The sequence below is a fragment of the Paroedura picta genome, chromosome 5, assembly GCF_049243985.1.
Source record: "Paroedura picta isolate Pp20150507F chromosome 5, Ppicta_v3.0, whole genome shotgun sequence".
Classification (NCBI taxonomy): Eukaryota; Metazoa; Chordata; class Lepidosauria; order Squamata; family Gekkonidae; genus Paroedura; species Paroedura picta.
Genome location: NC_135373.1, coordinates 99,729,027 through 99,745,993, shown reverse-complemented (window position 1 = coordinate 99,745,993; position 16,967 = coordinate 99,729,027). Strand labels below are relative to the sequence as shown.

Genomic DNA, 16,967 nt, shown 5'->3' with positions numbered 1-16,967 from the left:
ATTTACACATTTGTTACCAAGGTGGGACTGACTATATATGTTACTCCTCAAGGCAGTTCTTCTGCTGAGTGAGGGGTTGGGTTTTTTTTTAGGGATGAGCATGAATGGATACGCTGGATTGCAAACCTAGTCATTTGTATTGGTTTATGGGCCATTTAAAATTTAACCTCTTGTTTTTTGATCCCTGTGGCTTTTCATGGGGAGCAGAAAGCAGGAGTTTCCAAACAGATGAGTAGCAGAGACCACCACTCAGCTGTTTGGTTTAAATTACTCCAAGCCATTTAAACCTTGTTTCTGCTCCATACAAAAATCTGTGGGAAGCAGAAGGCAGGGATGTCCACCACTCAGCTGTTTGAATAAATGGGTCAGAGACATTACTCCCTTGCTTTCTGATTTAAACCCCTGCTTTCTACTCTTCATGAACTGCCACAGACTGCATCCAAATTCATGAGAGGGGGCACTTCAGTTTGTGAGTATCACTTCTCGGACCATGAACGAGCCAAAACTTGTGATAAACTTTAGTCCATCATCTGGTTTGTTCCCATTCCAGCTTGCACTCAGGGTCAATTGGCATGACACAGTTCTTGTGCTTATCACTTTTATTTAGATGATGATGCAGGAGTTCCTTGCTGAGAATGCAGTTCCCAGGCAATCATGGGCCCAATTCAATTGGGACTGTAATACATTAGAGAAGATGCTTGAATTTTCCCTCCTTCCCCCCATCCACCATTTTCCCTCCAAATGTAACAGAGCTGCAGTTTGCCACATGGGGGAAACTTTTGTTTATGATATAGTTCTCAAATGCAGCAGAGGGCAGCTCATTGGGGCTTGCCTTTCAGTGCCATTCTAAGCAGTTATACCTTTTCCAGTCCACAGAAGTCGGTGGTGATAGAAGGCTGTAACTTGCACAGGATGGCACTATTAGGCAGTCAATTTCATTTTCACAGCCCCAGAATTCTTAATCTGTAAGTGCCTGTAGTAATGTCTATGGTACTTTTGCTTTAATGCTGATGTTTGATCGTATTTGTGTTTAGCTAAATAAATTCATGATAGGAGTACTGTAAGTGTCCTAGACCTGATGTAGTAATTATTGTTCCTGTATTCAGCTAGCAAGACATCTGGCCATCTCTATACTACTCCCATTCCCCTTAGATGCACACCTCACATTCTGTGCAGATGTCATGTTAACTCTGACACTATGGATGTTGTTGCCTACAGTCCACAGGGATACAGGAAAAACATCATTTTAGAGACTGTACATGATCCATGAATCAATAAATCAGAGTGCCTGTAAAGACTCATATATTTTTACATGGGGGGGGAGGAGGAACTGATTGTTTGGATTTTCCCAAGCACTAAGTAAATTGTTCATAATGCATATAACCATCATGCAAGGCAGGCCAGGGTTATCATCCTTATATTACAGATGGTGGGTCTGCTTTTCATTCCAGCCTGTGACCAACAACAACCCTTGGATGCTCCTCTACTTCATTTCTTTCTTGCTCATCGTCAGCTTCTTCGTGCTCAACATGTTTGTAGGAGTGGTGGTGGAGAACTTCCACAAATGTCGGCAGCACCAAGAGGCCGAGGAGGCTCGCCGTCGGGAAGAGAAGCGCCTGAGGCGCCTGGAGAAGAAGCGTAGGAGTAAGGAACAACCTAAGTGTTTGGTTGGTTCGTAGGCCAAACTTTTCTGAGAAAAAATCTTCTTCTTTTTTAAAGAACAGTTCTCCATACTGGGTGGGTGGGTATTTGTTCAGAGTCTCTGAGGCGCTTGCCTCTTGGTTCATTACCACTGAAGTGCTGCCAGGTGCTTTATCGATCTCATCTTTTCCCCATCCCTAAGCCCATTGTGCTGCTGGAAGCAAAAAAGGTGGGACTACGGGGAACGAGGCCCCTCAAAATGAGCTGCTGGTCCCAGGATGTATTTTCAGTTTTTAAAGTACCTTCCTGTCCCTACACACTAACACTAAGTGAAGACATGTGTTGACTCATTTCTTTTTTCACAAGGATGCTGTTTCCTCTTCACACCTTCAGAGACCCTTTCTAAGTAACTCTGCAACATCAGCTGCCTCTTGGGTTCAGTGGGACCTCTCGCATTAACTGCCTTCTGGCAGATTAATTCACAGTATGCCAAAACAGAGCAAAAAAAGAAGAAGAAAGGTTGTCTTGTATCCTAGTCTTGCTGTCCCTGAAACAGTTTCGCTCATCATGTTCCAAGGCAATCTTGGAAGCAAGAGAATCCTTGTCTTGGTGTGCCCTTGATGTATGTTGTCATTCCTTGTAACTGGATGAGAGAAACACCCAGAATGCACTTAGAACTTTAACATAAGCCATTCTGTCCTCACCCACTCCTCTCGCCTTCTCTTTAAAAATCCATTTGAATGTACCTCCTTCCTGAAAGCATGACAGAATTCTGATTTTCTCCCTTCTTCAGATTTCCCTCTCCTGTAGGACTTTGCTCCTTTTTTGTCATTGGGGGGACTTAATTGGTTGGGGCATGGAATGCTGGGTTAGTGTCATTTCCACAAACACAGGACTAACAGATTCTTTCTGTTACTTCCCCCTCCTCTCATTCCCTTCGTCTGTTCATCTCTACTTTACCTTTTTAAATGTTCTACCCTTCTTCTGTGTTTTCATGTTTGTTTCCCTTTTCTTACTGCTTTACTCACTGTCTTTTATTTCAATATTTTCCCTTTTCTTCATCTTCTCTCTCTGTGTGTGTCTCTCTCTCAATCCTCCCTCCTGTCCCTTCTCCATCTTTTCCGGATATCCCTTCTCCCTCACGCCCATTGAAGAAGCACAGCGCTTGCCGTATTATGCCACCTACTGCTCTGTCCGCCTTCTCATCCATTCGGTCTGCACCAGCCACTACTTGGACATCTTCATCACCTTCATCATTTGCCTCAACGTCGTCACCATGTCCCTGGAGCACTACAACCAACCAATGGTGAGTGAGTTCAAGGGGCTTACAACCTGCCTTTATGCCTTTCCTCCTCCTCCCTTGCTCTCCTGCTCAGTTTTCCATAAAAAGAGTGTTTCTGGCAAAAAAAAAAAGGGGGGGGGAGTAAATGCCTAGTAGGGAAATCAGACCTTGGCAGCAACTGCATTGACTGCCTTGGGACAGTTGAATTGCTGAGAAGGCCTGTCACACACAGAAGGACAATTGTTCCAGTTGTCATTCCTTTATACCTGTCATTCTTGCTTCCTCCTCTCCAAATCCTTATATGCCAAAGGCTTACTTGAATGGGATACACATTCAGTCATTGTATTGTGTTTCTAGAGCCACTTATACTCTTTTCCTCCTACTGTTTAAAAGGTGGCAGAAATTGCCGTTCAAAGTTTTCTCTAAATGGAGCCAGCCCTCCGGGGTGATTTGAGTAGTTCAGCATGAACTTGATGACAGTCCGTTGTCTTTTAAACCTCCATCCCTGTTTTCTCTTATTGAGAAATGCATGGCATGCCGGGATAATAGATGCCTTGGCTTACAGTTGGCCATTTGCCACACGGTGGATGAAGTTTATATTTTTTATCCAAAATATTTGCTCCTCCTATGCCCCAGTTAGCTGTATCCTCAAAGGAATGCATTGCCAAGTGTGGGGAAACATAGCATGAGAGATTTTGAAGAGGAAATCCTGTCTGAATCTGGTAAGCCAGAAGGGCATTCTTACCAGTACACATCTCTGTATTGGAAGAACTTGGTTGGGACAGGAATTGGAAGGTGTATAATCTGAATAATATAGAAGGGTTTTCTTTCTGTATCAAACACCTCACACATATGCTATGTTCACATATATATCATGAAACCCTAGCCTCTATAAATTGCCATTCTGAAGTCTTTAATTTATATCTGAAGTGCGAGGACTATAGTCATTAACTCAGCTTCTCTTTCCCTTGAACTTCAAAAGCCAATTTGATCTCAATTCCTACTGTCTGTGCCTTGTATTAGATAGAGCACTGGAATTAAGCTAAGCATGCCGCATTCCTGAAACCCAACAATCTTCTTGCTCTCCTCTGCTTTATACTGCAAATCTTGTGATCCCACATCCCTTCTCTTTCTCATATACTCTCCAGAGTTTCCACTATGGGAGATATTTTTCTTAACCCTCCCCTTATGTCACTTTCTAACCTGTCACAAGAGGGATAATTACACTTTGACGGCATGAGTCTTGCATAATCAAATTTGGATGGATTGCTATAAGATGCTCAGAGGGGAGGAAGGGCAGATATGCAAAATGTAATTATTAGGCTTCTTTGGTCTGTTGCAAAAGCTCCGCATGAGTTAAGTACATTTGATAAACTTTACAACGTGCTGCAGGAAGGCTAGTTCTCAACTTCCAAAATAAAGGTCAACCACCAATAGATTGTAGAATACTCCCTTATTTTTTAATATCTTGTTACTAAGAAAGCCACGTTTAATGCTGATGAGGTGCTTCCTGATTATTTTGACCTTTTTCATGCTACACATTTTCATCAACATTGAAAGCTGGAAGCAGAATGACTCGAAAGCCTTTTGGTTTGGAATGCGGCATGGCTCATCTGCAACTGTGTTGCATCAGAAGAATGTCTCTTTGTGAGCCGATTGTTTGCACAATATGTTCAAGTGCATGCTAGGGGAGTGCCTTTAATTACTCCACTACTAATACTATGTCCAGGCCTGGCTTCCACTCTGCCGGAAGTTTTTTTACTCCGTCAAAGAATATTAGAGAAATTGGTTTTACTGCAATATTCCTTAGAGTTAGCTTTGGTCATTTGGGCAAACATTACACAATTATTTCTGTATTGACCTCTTGCTTCTCTTCCTCTTTCATGAATAGTAGGGTTTAAAAAAATGCCCTTAGTCTGTCCAAATTATAGAAAGGGAAGCTCTCGCAGATATGCAATTTCAGACCAGTTGGGGAGGTTGATGCTCTCACTGTTCCCTTTCCTTCCGTTCCTAGTCTCTGGAGACTGCCCTCAAGTACTGCAACTACATGTTCACTACAGTCTTCGTGCTGGAGGCCGTTCTAAAGCTCGTGGCCTTTGGGCTGAGGCGCTTCTTCAAAGACAGGTGAGCAGGAAGGAGGGTAAGTCATATTCTTTGGGGCGTTCTGGATTCTGGAGTTTTAGTACACAACCATATTGTATCTGAACAACCAGCCCAGCTGTGAAAATCTGCAGATCTCTTATCTAGCAGTCTTTGCCACTGTCAGCAAGGGGTGGTTCGTCTGTGTTCTTTCCCATCTGAACAAGTGATTAGATGGGAAAGCAAAATAAAGTTTTTGGCGAAAGTATTGCAGAATCCTCAAGGTTAAAAAAAAAAAGAATGAAAGAGAGAGGAAGGGAGGAGGAAGATGTTCCCGATCCCATAGTTTGTTTTTAAAAAATCTCAAAAACCTGTTTTTCAAAAAAAGGGCATAGAGAACAAAGGAAGTATGGAGGGAGATCTTAGTAGTACTTCTCCCCTGAGCAGAACTCCCCTGCCACTTCTCATGACCCTGTCCGTCTCTTTCCCCTTCTCAAACAGCCATTCTTCTATATTCTGGGTCTCTGTTATCTCTTTCCCCAAGCAAGATCAGAGTCCAGCACATGCTTTGAATGCAGACGGGCCCAACTTTGATCCCCAGCACCTCCACTTAAGGACTTTGAGGTAGCAAATCTGGGAAAGACTTCTGGCTTTGGAGACATGGGAGAGCTCCTGTCAGCCAGGGCAGGTAGTACGAGCATTGATCTGGCTTAGTACAAGGCAGCTCCATATTTTTTTAATATATAAAAAAATCAATGTTAGCTGGGGGGAAATTCTCCAGACCTCATCAAAATGAAATGAACAGCTAAATGAAGGATGTCAGTTAAATAAAGCAATACAGATTTGTGTGTTTGATTCCCACCCCAGAATTATAAACACTGGGTTAGTACCAAAGTCCTTAACGTGTGCCTAGCATGAATATCTCTGTTGAAAGAGCAGACTGATACCCATTCATTACCTTCACAATTTCTTGAAGGTGGAACCAACTGGACCTGGCCATTGTTCTGCTCTCGGTCATGGGCATCACGCTCGAAGAGATTGAAATCAACGCTGCCCTCCCTATCAACCCCACCATCATCCGCATCATGAGAGTGCTGCGCATTGCCCGAGGTGAGAGAGGGGCCAGGGAAGGGTGCACACTGCCTTCTTAAGAAGCAGGAAAAGGCCTGTGATGAGATAAAGGTGCCAACTCTGGTTCGGGAAATGCCTGCAGATCTGGAGGGCGGTGCCTGAGGCAGGATTTCAGCTTCTTCTCCAGGGGAACTGTAGTCAGGAGATCAGTTGTTGTGATTCTGGAAAAACTCCTGGCCCCACCTGGAGGTTGACCACCCTCATAGGAGGGAAGACAGAACATGATCATGAGGCAGGAGCATCTTTGCTAAATTGCACGCCTGCAGTGCTTCTGTACTTTGTTTACATCTTTCTGCACTCAAGACTCACCCAGAAGCTGTCATGAAGGAGCCTTTCTCCTTCATTTTTCCCCAGCATGACAGTTCAGTGTGTGTAATTATTCTGTTCTCCACGCTGTGAAACCGCCGAATATTCTAAATATTCTCCTGAGTTGAGAATTTGGCCTGCCACATGATGAGTGAACCGGCATCCCATTCTCAGCTCTGAGGGGATTTTGACGGAGAAAGCAGGGAAGGCCCAATCTCCACACAGAAGCACACTTAGCCAGTTGTGTTATGGCAAGACCTGTGTTTTTCAGGCAGCCTTAGCAAAGATTCGTACGTATCTTGATCATGCAGAAATCCATGTGTGTTGTGTTTGCATGGAGCTTCCCTACATGTGTACATATCAAAATAAATAACATCCAGCAATGCATCTGCCAGTGCTTCATCCCCCAAAGCTGGTGAGAGTTAATTTTCTTTTTTTTTTTAAGCAGGATTGCAACAAACAAACAAAAGAGAATTGCTGTAGGACAGGCATGTATGGGCTTGGAGTAGGGGAGAGAGCTAATTGGAGTGGAAATCAAATGAGAGATGGAAAAGAGGTCATGTACAGAGCAAGAGGAGGGGGGAAATGGAGATTAGAGGCTTAATGAGAGAAAGTGGGAAATGGAGAGAGAAAGTGAGCTGTGGGTGACCTCTACCTGAGACCCTGAAGAGCTGCTGCCAGTCTGAATAGACAATACTGACCTTTATGAACCGATGGTCCAATTCAGTATGAGGCAGCTTCATGTGTGTTCATATATGGGGGGTGTCTGGAACCAATGTCTGGCCCAGACCTCCACCAGCTACAATGGGATCATCCCCCAATGATCAGACAGGCCAGGACTCACCTGAAGTCAGAAGGAGAACCAGCAGTTCAGCTGCCAGAAGCAGTGGCATGCCTAGTCTCTTTGGCATCCAGGGCAGACAAGTGGGCAGGGCATGATGATGCCAGAGCAGACAGGGTGGGGTATGGAGGGGTGCCCAGTTGGGCTCTGCACAAAATCTACCCAAAAATGGACCCTCACATCCCTGGCACTAGAAGTGGAGGGCTGTGGTGCCTACTCTCCAGAGTGCCAGGGCAGGTAGTGCACAGCCCATGCCCAGGCACCAGCACTGCCCTTTGGCACTGCACACCATGGAGTGCAGCTCTTCCAAGGCAACTACCCACCTTGTTGTGCTTGATCCCCAGCCTGAGGGCGGACGAGGGCATCAGGGTGGCCGTGCCACTGGGCAGCTCGATCTTGCTGAAAATCATGGTGCCATCAGGCTGCTTCTGCTGTTGCTGCTAAAGACTTATCTGCACTGCAGCCCAGCACTCCTGACTGACTGCATGGAGAGGTCCAGAGAGGCAGGGTCAGCCTTGCCCCCCGTGCCCCTCCCTGCCCCATCCTGCACCCCTGCAGACTGCACACCCAGTTCATGGAGTGTCCTGATCCTCTGTGCAACTGTCCCATCCCAGCTGGGAGCCAGATGCAGAAGGGGAGGGAAAGGGTTCTATGGGCCAGGGCACCCTGCAGGAGATGTGGCAGAAGCTCCAGGAGGGACTTGCTCCAGCTGCTCAACAGAGATCCAGGCAGCCCTTCTCTCCCTCTCATGCTGGAGGAGCCGGGGTGATTCATCTCATGGACCTCAGAGCTGGGCCTCAGGCTGGGAGACCCCTACGGCAGGCAGCTGCCCCCATCTCTGCCTGAGTCACCCAAGAGAGCTCTGCAGAACCCAGTCAGACTGGATGAGAGGCTAACAAGGGCACAGCACAGAAGCCACAAGAGCACACAAGGGAAATAATGGAGCCAATGTGTCTTGAGGGAGAATGGCAAGGATCAGGGTCACCCCTCTTTTGCTACCCCACCTGGCCAGGTGCCGGTGTGGGGCTCTGCTTTTTTCCTCTTGGGCACCAGAGTCAATAGGAGGGAAGGCTTGCACCCCCCACCAGGGGGTACCTAGGGTACATGCACTGGCTGCCTCACCCTAGATATTCCATTGGAAGAAGGAAGAAGACAAGTTGTTTTTATGCCCCTTTTTTCCCAAAGGTGTCTCAAAGCAGCTTCCAGTCACCTTCCCTTCCTCTCCCCACCAAAGACACACTGTGAGGTATGTGGGGTGGAGAGACTTCTGAGAGAACCGTGACTGGCCCAAGGTCTCCCAGCTGGCTGCATGTGGAAGAGGAGTGGGGACCCAATCCCGGTACTCCAGATTAGAGGCTGCCTCTCTTAAACACTACACCAGAGCCAAACTGGGAAGGGCCAGTAGCTACTGAAGGTGGGAGTTAGCCAACGTCATTCCAGCAAGACTGATAATGCCATTGGCCAAGAGCAGCTTGGCAATACCCACATCAACAGCCCCTGAAACTTACAGGAAGGTGGAACCCCCCCCCCCCAAAAAAAAAGACACAAGCCAATGTACTTAGCAAGCAGCATCACAGACAAGAGACCTGGGACAGGGTTAGGCTAGGACCAGCCATTAGCAGGAATGGAGTCAACCTTTCAGTTATGGGAGGAAATGGAAAAGCCAGCATCAGGAGGGAGAGACTAAGAAGCAGCCAGCAGCCAGGAAGGGATGTGTGAATGTCCCACCCATAGCTCCAGTTTGGCCAGAATAGGTGCCAGTCCTGACAAGCTGGGCTGGGATTGAACCTAGGGAAAGGGAGTTGGGGCAAGCACCCTTCACAGGAGAAGCTGCAGGGACGGGCCAAGGAGGAAAGATCTGGACAGGACTTCCTCCTTCCTTGGAAGTTTTTAAGTAGAACCTAGATAGTCACCTCACAGAAATCCTGATTCTGTGAATTTAGGAAGATTGTAAGTGGCTGGGCAGAAGGGATTGTGTCTGTGCTTGGCTCTTGTGGCCCTTTCTTGCATGCCCAGGGAAATGCTGATTGCCACTCTGGGATGGTAGCTGGATTTCCTCCAGGCCAGGCTGGATTCTGGAGATTTTTGGTGGGAGGGATCAATGGGCATGAAATTGGGGTCACTGTGGGCGGACAGGTAGTTGTGAATTCCTGCATTTTGCAGGGGGTTGGACTAGATGACCCTGAAGGTCCCTTCAAACTGCTAGTGGGTAAAATGCAAATCTGTGCACTCTGTGCTCTCTTTCCTGTGATAGTTCTGAAACTGTTGAAGATGGCGACTGGGATGCGGGCCTTGCTGGACACAGTTGTACAAGCACTGCCACAGGTAAAAATTAACACTGTAAAACGAAGATGTCATTCTATACCAGCTTTGCAGCTTGAGAGTGAAATTTTAAGAACCATGAGGGCTGAGGAGATCTTAAATGATCAGAAAGAAAAGTGGGGCCTGAACTGTTTTCAACATTAAGAGTTTTACACACGCATTTGCAAATAAGGAAGCCCAACTGCATTGAACACAACTTACTATGAGGCAGGAATGCACAACAATGGAGCCTCTTAAATGTTCCGAAATAATAATAATTAATAATAATGATGATGATGATGATGATGATGATGATGATGATGATGATAATAAGTTTCTTTTTCTATCCTGCCCTGCCCTAGCTGGCTCAGGGTGGGTAATATGAGGGTTTTAAAATATTCAATTACAAATAAATTACCAGTATACAATAAAACATGAATCAATTATCAATTATAAATTCAGTTTATGTTATTAAAATTATATTAAAAGCCGCCTACTCATCATAATTAAAATCTTACCAGGGGGAGGGGGTCATAGACAGTGTTTGGGCAGATTTTCTCAGGATGGATAGTTCTCAAATGAACTTTTATCTCCTCATTTCTGTTCCTTTCAGAGGACATGCCACTCCCTTTTATTTCAGATTCATCTCGTAAACATAATGTTCAAAACTTATTCTTTTAAAGATACAAAAGAAAGGAAGCTATATTTGAAAATGTCTACTATATGAATTAAAATCAGTTGAAATTCATGCTTACTAGTTTGCATAAAGTCAAAGGAAGGACAAGGTAGCAAGTTTTATAGAACAGAGACCTTAAGTTGGGACATTTTCTTATTTTGTACCACTTACTTCATTTCCTGCATTCTGCAGTGGTGAGAGTGTTTTTCTGGAGAGCTAAATAGTGACATGTCGGCATGTTAGGAGTATCAAGGGGGCTGATGCCAGCTAGTTTTAATTCAGTACCAGCATTGGTAGAGGACAGGAAGGCCTGGAGGATCATTGTCCATGGGGTCGCGATGGGTCGGACACGACTTCACACCTAACAACAACAGCAACACCAGAATTAGAGACAGCAGGTGGGAGACAGCAACCATCATGCAGAATCCACTGGTCTTCACTCCAGCAGGGAGACCTTGGGACTAGTAGCAATCAGCTCCTTCCCTGATTCTACATGTTGGTCCCTAACACAAACTAAGTGATTGCTCAGCAAAGCTCATGTCCATTAGCTGCACTGAATTTCATTTTGCTTTTCTGGAAGAAAGCTGATATTCAGGTAATTAGCTCTTTATCCTTCAGAGCACATCTTCCACGTGAGCCTTATTTAGCACAAGCCTGATCATTTTTTATGGAGACTTTCCTCATTTTTTAGAATTCTCTTTTTAGAATTTTTTAGAATCCCTGGGGCTGGGTGAGCTTTGCTCTTAAGTCCACATGCATTTTGTGCTTCAAATAAATAATGTAAATATTCAGAAAGGTACTTAATTTTGGATCATATCTAAAATTTGCTTGGCAACGAGCAAGGGAAGTCAGTCTGTGGCTGTTTTTATTCTTTCATGTCTTGAGCAATGACCACCTCTACATTTTTGGTATTTTCTCTTCCAACATAAAATGTTAGAAAACTAGCATTTCAAAACTGAGATTATTAGGTCAGTCAAGACTCCGATGCCCCTATTGAACTTGGATAACCCACCTCCAGAAGGGTGATCAGGGGTGTGGGGAATGCCAAGGAAACAGAAAGCATTAGGAAAGGGGTTGAAAATAAAACAGCCAATATTGTAATGCCCCTCTATTGCGCAGCATCAGTTCTGGTCACTATATCTCAAAAAGTACATTGCAGAGCTGGGGAAAAGGTACAGAGAAAGGCAGCCAAGATGATTAAGCAGTTGGGCCATCTTCCTATGAAGAAAAGCTGAAGAATCTGGCACTTTTAGAAAAGAGAACTAAGGGGCAGCATGATACAGGTTTATAAAATGATGCATGAGGTGGAAAGAGTCGACAAAGAGACTTTTGTCTCCCTCTCCCCAAATACTATAACTCTATGTTTTTCTGAAGTGAGAGAGCAGAGAACAGAGCTAAGGTCTGGGAAGGAGTATGAGACTGACAGCAGTCACAGAAAGCCAGAGTGGGCTAAGAGGAGGTTTTGTGCAAGCACATGTGCCTAGTAAGTAAATACCTCTTGATAATATAGCCAGCAACAAAGTGCATGCTCATGTCTGACAACTGCCTGGGCAGGGTCGTATTAGAACTGATGCAAGACTAAAAGGTTGGGTGGAAATCTTGACTCTTCCCACTGATTAGGATTGCCAGCTCTCGGGGCTGGGGAATTCCTGGAGATTTGGCTGGGGGAGCCTGGGGAGGCCGGGCTGGGGGAGGGGAGAGCCCTTAGCTGAGTACAGTGCCATAGAGTCCACCCTTCAAAGCAGCCATTTTCTCCAGGGAAACTGATCTCTGTCAGCAGGAGATGAATTATAATGCTGGGAGAGCTCCAGCTCCAAAGGCTGGCAACCCTGCCACTGACTTTTCCCTCCTACATAAGCCAAAAACACACAGGCAAGACTGTTTCGCTCCCCTTCCTTCCTTCCCTGACATGAACAGCAGAAAAACAGAATCTTTGGAGTTTCCCTTGTTTTGCCCCTCACTTGATCACTTCCATATGCTTTTCTTTGGCTCATAGATGGTTTCCTCTGAGTTATTTTCACAGGATTGTAAAGCTGGTGCACCAAATAAAAGCTATTTTTAAAGGAAGAATCAGAACAGACTTCTCTGCATCTAAATCTTCCTCCCCTTTTTTCCCCTATTTCCGTCTTCCTATTTCTTTCTAAAGATTCATTTCCCCTGAGAAGCAACGCCCCCTCCTCCTGGGCCTTGCTTTGCGTGGAGAGAAATGTCACCTGAAAGGCAGCAGCTGGAGGGGGGGTGGATTTTCATGATTTGCAAATGGCAGCTTCTCAAGAGATATTTGAGGTATTGATGTTCTTGCTCTCACCGGCACCAAGGTAGAAACCAGCTGAAGAAGTCCGTGTGATGGATTAGTGGCTTGAAAAACCAGGTGTGGAGGGAGGGGGGAAACTACTTCTTTGGAGAGAATTTTTAAGGTTGGAATCATGGCAACAAAGAAGCCTACTGATGATAAATCAGATTGCTCATTCAGGAAGCCCCAAAGAGGGGGCTATTTTATCTGCTACCTAAAAATTAAAGGGATTTCTCAGATAACTTGTCAGTGTTTGTGAGTTATGTCAAGCTGAAGGCAGAATTTGATTAGACAGTGGGAAGCCCATGATTGGATCTTCCCTGGTTTTTTAAAGCTACTAATAGCAACCCTGTGGGCTCCTCAGAAAGTTTGGCACTTTGGAAATGAAGGAGGAGAGGTTAACCCTTTTTCTCACACTGTTGTCCAGTGCCAATCTCTCTCTCCTTCATGATGCCGCTCTCCCACCGTTGTGTCTCGCTCAGCTCATTGATTCGGTCCTGCACGTCTCACTTTCCTATCTCCAAAATGCCCCTAGTGAAGTCCCATAATGCAAGGCCATTAATTGTTGTTCCAGATTGTAGATTACATCCCCAGCCTTCTATGTGTACAAATCATGCAGTCTGGGGAAGAGCCGTCCGTTGCCTGAACTGCCTAATGGAAGCAGACAATGCACGTTTTCTACCCTCAGTTGACAAATGAGTGGAATTATGGCAAGGAGTGTCTGCTGTTGCCCAGCTCAAGTGTGGCATCTGTGCCAGAGCCTGGAGCTGAACTAAATCTTCTGGATCTTTGCCCTGTGCCTCAGCCACAGAGCTTTTCCTGCTTTGTGTATTTTCACGAGGCTGTCATGAACATTTCTGAAGTGGTAAAATCCCCAGTTGCCATCTCGGTTTCACGTGAGGAGCTGCTTTAGTGAAATTACCGTCATGTCCTAAATTTCTTAATTTACCATAGCAAAGAAAGCCCTTTTGTTTTCCTTATTGTTTAGAACCATCATTATTTCTTTTCACTTAAGGGCAGTTCCAAACAAATGGTGCTCTTAATGGCACTGAGATCATTAATCCAACCTGTGAGGATTAGACCACAACAAAAATAAATGTCTGAATTGGTTCATAGCTGTGATACTGGTTATAGACAAGGTTATAGACATAGGATTGCCAAATGCCTGGAGGAAAATGTCCTTTAGCTGTGGATTTATATTACAAAGATGTTATTTGCCAGGTGATGTTATGTGCCTTCATGCCACACAAAGCTGGCCATTTCCACACAGTAGGCCTCTATTAAAGAAACCTCTTCAGGCCTATTGGCAACCTTAATACTATATGCAAGTTGCAGAATTTTTGTTGCCAGTGCATGAGTCAATAATGTTGCCAAGTACTGGAGAAATCCAGCTTTCTTTTAAAAAGTTTAGCTCTCTTTGTAGTAATACCCATAGTGGCCAGAGTTGATGACAGTCTTACCCATTACAATGGTTTCCTACTTGAGAATAACCTCCAAGTTCTTTTGAAGGTCATGTACATTCCACTATACCATTTGAAGTAATTCACAGGAACAGCAGCTGGCAGCTGTGAATATCCAGTTCATTTTGTGTTTCTGGTGTGGTGATCAGTGATGAAAAGGCCATTTCCTTTTCTCCTCAGCATAACCGATCTTGCCCCTTATACACACATTGGAAAATGCACTTTCAAGGCACTTTAGCTGCAAAAGCACATTGAGAGTGCATTGTCCAATGTGTACATAATGGGTTCTGGTTTACTGGTTTATAATCTCTCAGAAATGCTGAGTAAGCAAGAGCAATCACAAATTTAATGTGCAAAGGATTTATTAACTCCTCTTAGTATAAAATTATATGTAACACTTTTCTAAAAAAAAGAAGCATTTGGGACAATTTACAACAAAAGGCTAAGTTTAAAAAACAAAAAAACTGAATTAATAGAACTGGCTCAACAAACAAATCCAGTATGAAAATATAAGGGAGTGCAAAATGTATGGGCTACACTTAAAAATTCTATGTCAAAAGTTCAAATTCTGAAAGAGTAAGAACATGGATGGCATGGCACATTTCAAAGTAGGGATTTCAGAGTGGTACCAGGTTGACCCTGGAGATATGTTGGCAGGCATATGAGATTTGGAATAAGATGCTGCCTATATCCCTCCACAGTTGGAGGCAGGCAGCAATATTCTGCTTGAGCTGAAGTTTCAAGGGTAGCCCTGCATAAAACACATTGCAGTAATCTAGCATTATAAGTACTAGTGCTGGAAGTAGCCTTTTGAGGAAGGGGAACAGCACATGTGCCTAGTAAGATGTGTTTATCAGCTTGAAGAGATTTTAAAAGCTAGCTCTATCTAGTGCTGCTGCCTGGACATTGAATTGTCTGGATCCTGGAGCAACCACAGGTGCCGGCTCCTTCATAGCATATGCTATCCTGTCTAGAATATAAATCAACAAACCGGGGAGGGACACCAAGAACTAGCCAAAAAAGAAAGGGAAACCCACAAAATAAAGACTCAAGAATTCACAATTGTGATATTATCATGAAACTTCAAAGCAGTTATGGAACAAATATAATAGCATGATAACAAAATTGTTATTTTCTCAGTTATTCCTTTTCATAACTCTTCTGTGGTACATTCAGTTTGAACATGTAGAAGATATGGACATGACGGGTGCTAGCTGAAATCTCCATTTTGCAAAGAGTTCACTTTCATCAGCAGGCTGTTCTTTATATAGAAGGAAATTAAAAAAATCAGAATGCAATATTTATCATACAAACATATTCAGAACATCAGGCTTCTAAAAAACAATTCATAAACTAAGTCTACTCACACTTAAAGTTATTCATTACAATGTAACAATACGTCAATTCTCAATACTATCACTCAATTATAACTTTACATTTTAAAAGGGTAACCAAACCTTTAATACAAAGACAACTGCGGTTTTCGGTTCTATTGGGAGTACTGTCAGGTTCCAGGAGTGTCTGTATCTCTACTGCACACGGTATTTGGTGGCCCCCGGGTCTCCAGTTGGTGGTGTTTTCATTGGTCCTGACTGAAAGCTTGGTGGAAGAGTTCCATTTTGCAGGACCAGTGGAATTGTTTCAGATCTGGCAGGGCCCTGATCTCTTCTGGGAGTCCATTTCACCAAGTGGGGGCCAGGACCCCAAAAGCCCTGGCTTTGGCCAAGGCCAGACATGCTTCTCTGGGGCCAGGGATCACAAGTTTGTTGGTATTCATGGAATGAAACCCTCTCTGGGGTTGTAGGCAAAGAGCCAGTTCCTCAGGTACTCAGGGCCCAGACCTTGAAGACGTTTACCAGAACCTTAAGCCTTTGACTGGATGTGAGCCCTTCAAGTTGTTCCTGTGAGAACCCTGGCTGCTGCATTCTGCGCCAGTTGTAGCTTCTGGGTTGGGGATAAGGGTAGGACCACATGGAGCAAGTTGCAGAAATCCAGCCTAGAGGTGACCTTCGCTTGGATCACTGTGACTAGGTGTTGTGGGACCAGTTAGGACACTAGTAGCTTATTTTGGCACAAGTAGAAAAATGCTAGCCATGCTACTCTTATGATCTGCTTCCTCATGGAGAGGGAGGTATTGAAGATGGTGCCCAGCTTCCTGGCTGCGTGTGCTACTAGTCGCTGTACCCCATCCAGGTAGGCAGTCGCACTTCCTCGCCAGGTCCCATCCTACTGAACCACAGGACCTCCATCTCTGAAGGACTGCGTTTCAATTATCAAAAAAACAATTATGAATTGTTTTTTAGAAACCTAATTAGAATAGACATATGCATTCCCCATGATGTACTTTCAGTGCCTACTACCAGCACTCCATCTTGTCAAAATTCAGCTTCTGTTTGTTCATCTTCATCCGGACCATAGCAGCATCCAGTTACGTGTTCAATTGCTGTCCTCAGGTTGGATTCAAGAGAAAAATTGAACGGGGAGTCATCAGCATATTGATAATGCCAAAACCTGAAGGGAAGAACAGTCTCCTGGTGACTGCATGTAGATATTTAAAAGCATTGGCAACAAGATAAATGTTCAAAGCTGTCTTATAGTGAATCTGACTATTGGCCTATCTGGCAGCTGGACTCCAACATCTGTAACAGAAAATTTGTCCTCAGCATCTGCTATCTGGATTCCTTTAAGTGGATTGAATCTGAGACGTTCCTCATGCAAACCCTGAACCATAACCCGCCTTGCCAGTCTCTCCATCAAGGGCACCAGTTTTCCTGCGACTAGAACTCTGTTTTCCAGATATTTCTGAACAGCCTGGACTGGGTAGTTTTCTGAGCACCAGGGAAATCGAGAGAGCCCAGTGCATTTTCTGTTGGATCTTCTTCTTTTAGCAGTTTCATTTAATAAAGTTACATTATAGAGGCAGTAAAGATGAAACCACAGTTAAGGCTGCATTAAGA

General features: G+C 44.5%; 1 protein-coding gene across 8 annotated transcripts in view; it reads left to right on the top strand.

Moving 5' to 3' along the window:
- Positions 1-16,967, top strand: part of CACNA1I (calcium voltage-gated channel subunit alpha1 I) — a 361,190-nt gene that overhangs the window by 314,088 nt on the left and 30,135 nt on the right. For all 8 annotated transcript variants that reach the window (XM_077339439.1, XM_077339440.1, XM_077339442.1 and 5 more), the window contains 5 exons: positions 1,452-1,644; positions 2,796-2,947; positions 4,938-5,047; positions 5,979-6,112; positions 9,535-9,605. In XM_077339439.1, coding sequence (XP_077195554.1) covers positions 1,452-1,644; positions 2,796-2,947; positions 4,938-5,047; positions 5,979-6,112; positions 9,535-9,605 — 660 coding nt within the window. The remainder of the gene's footprint in view (positions 1-1,451; positions 1,645-2,795; positions 2,948-4,937; positions 5,048-5,978; positions 6,113-9,534; positions 9,606-16,967) is intronic.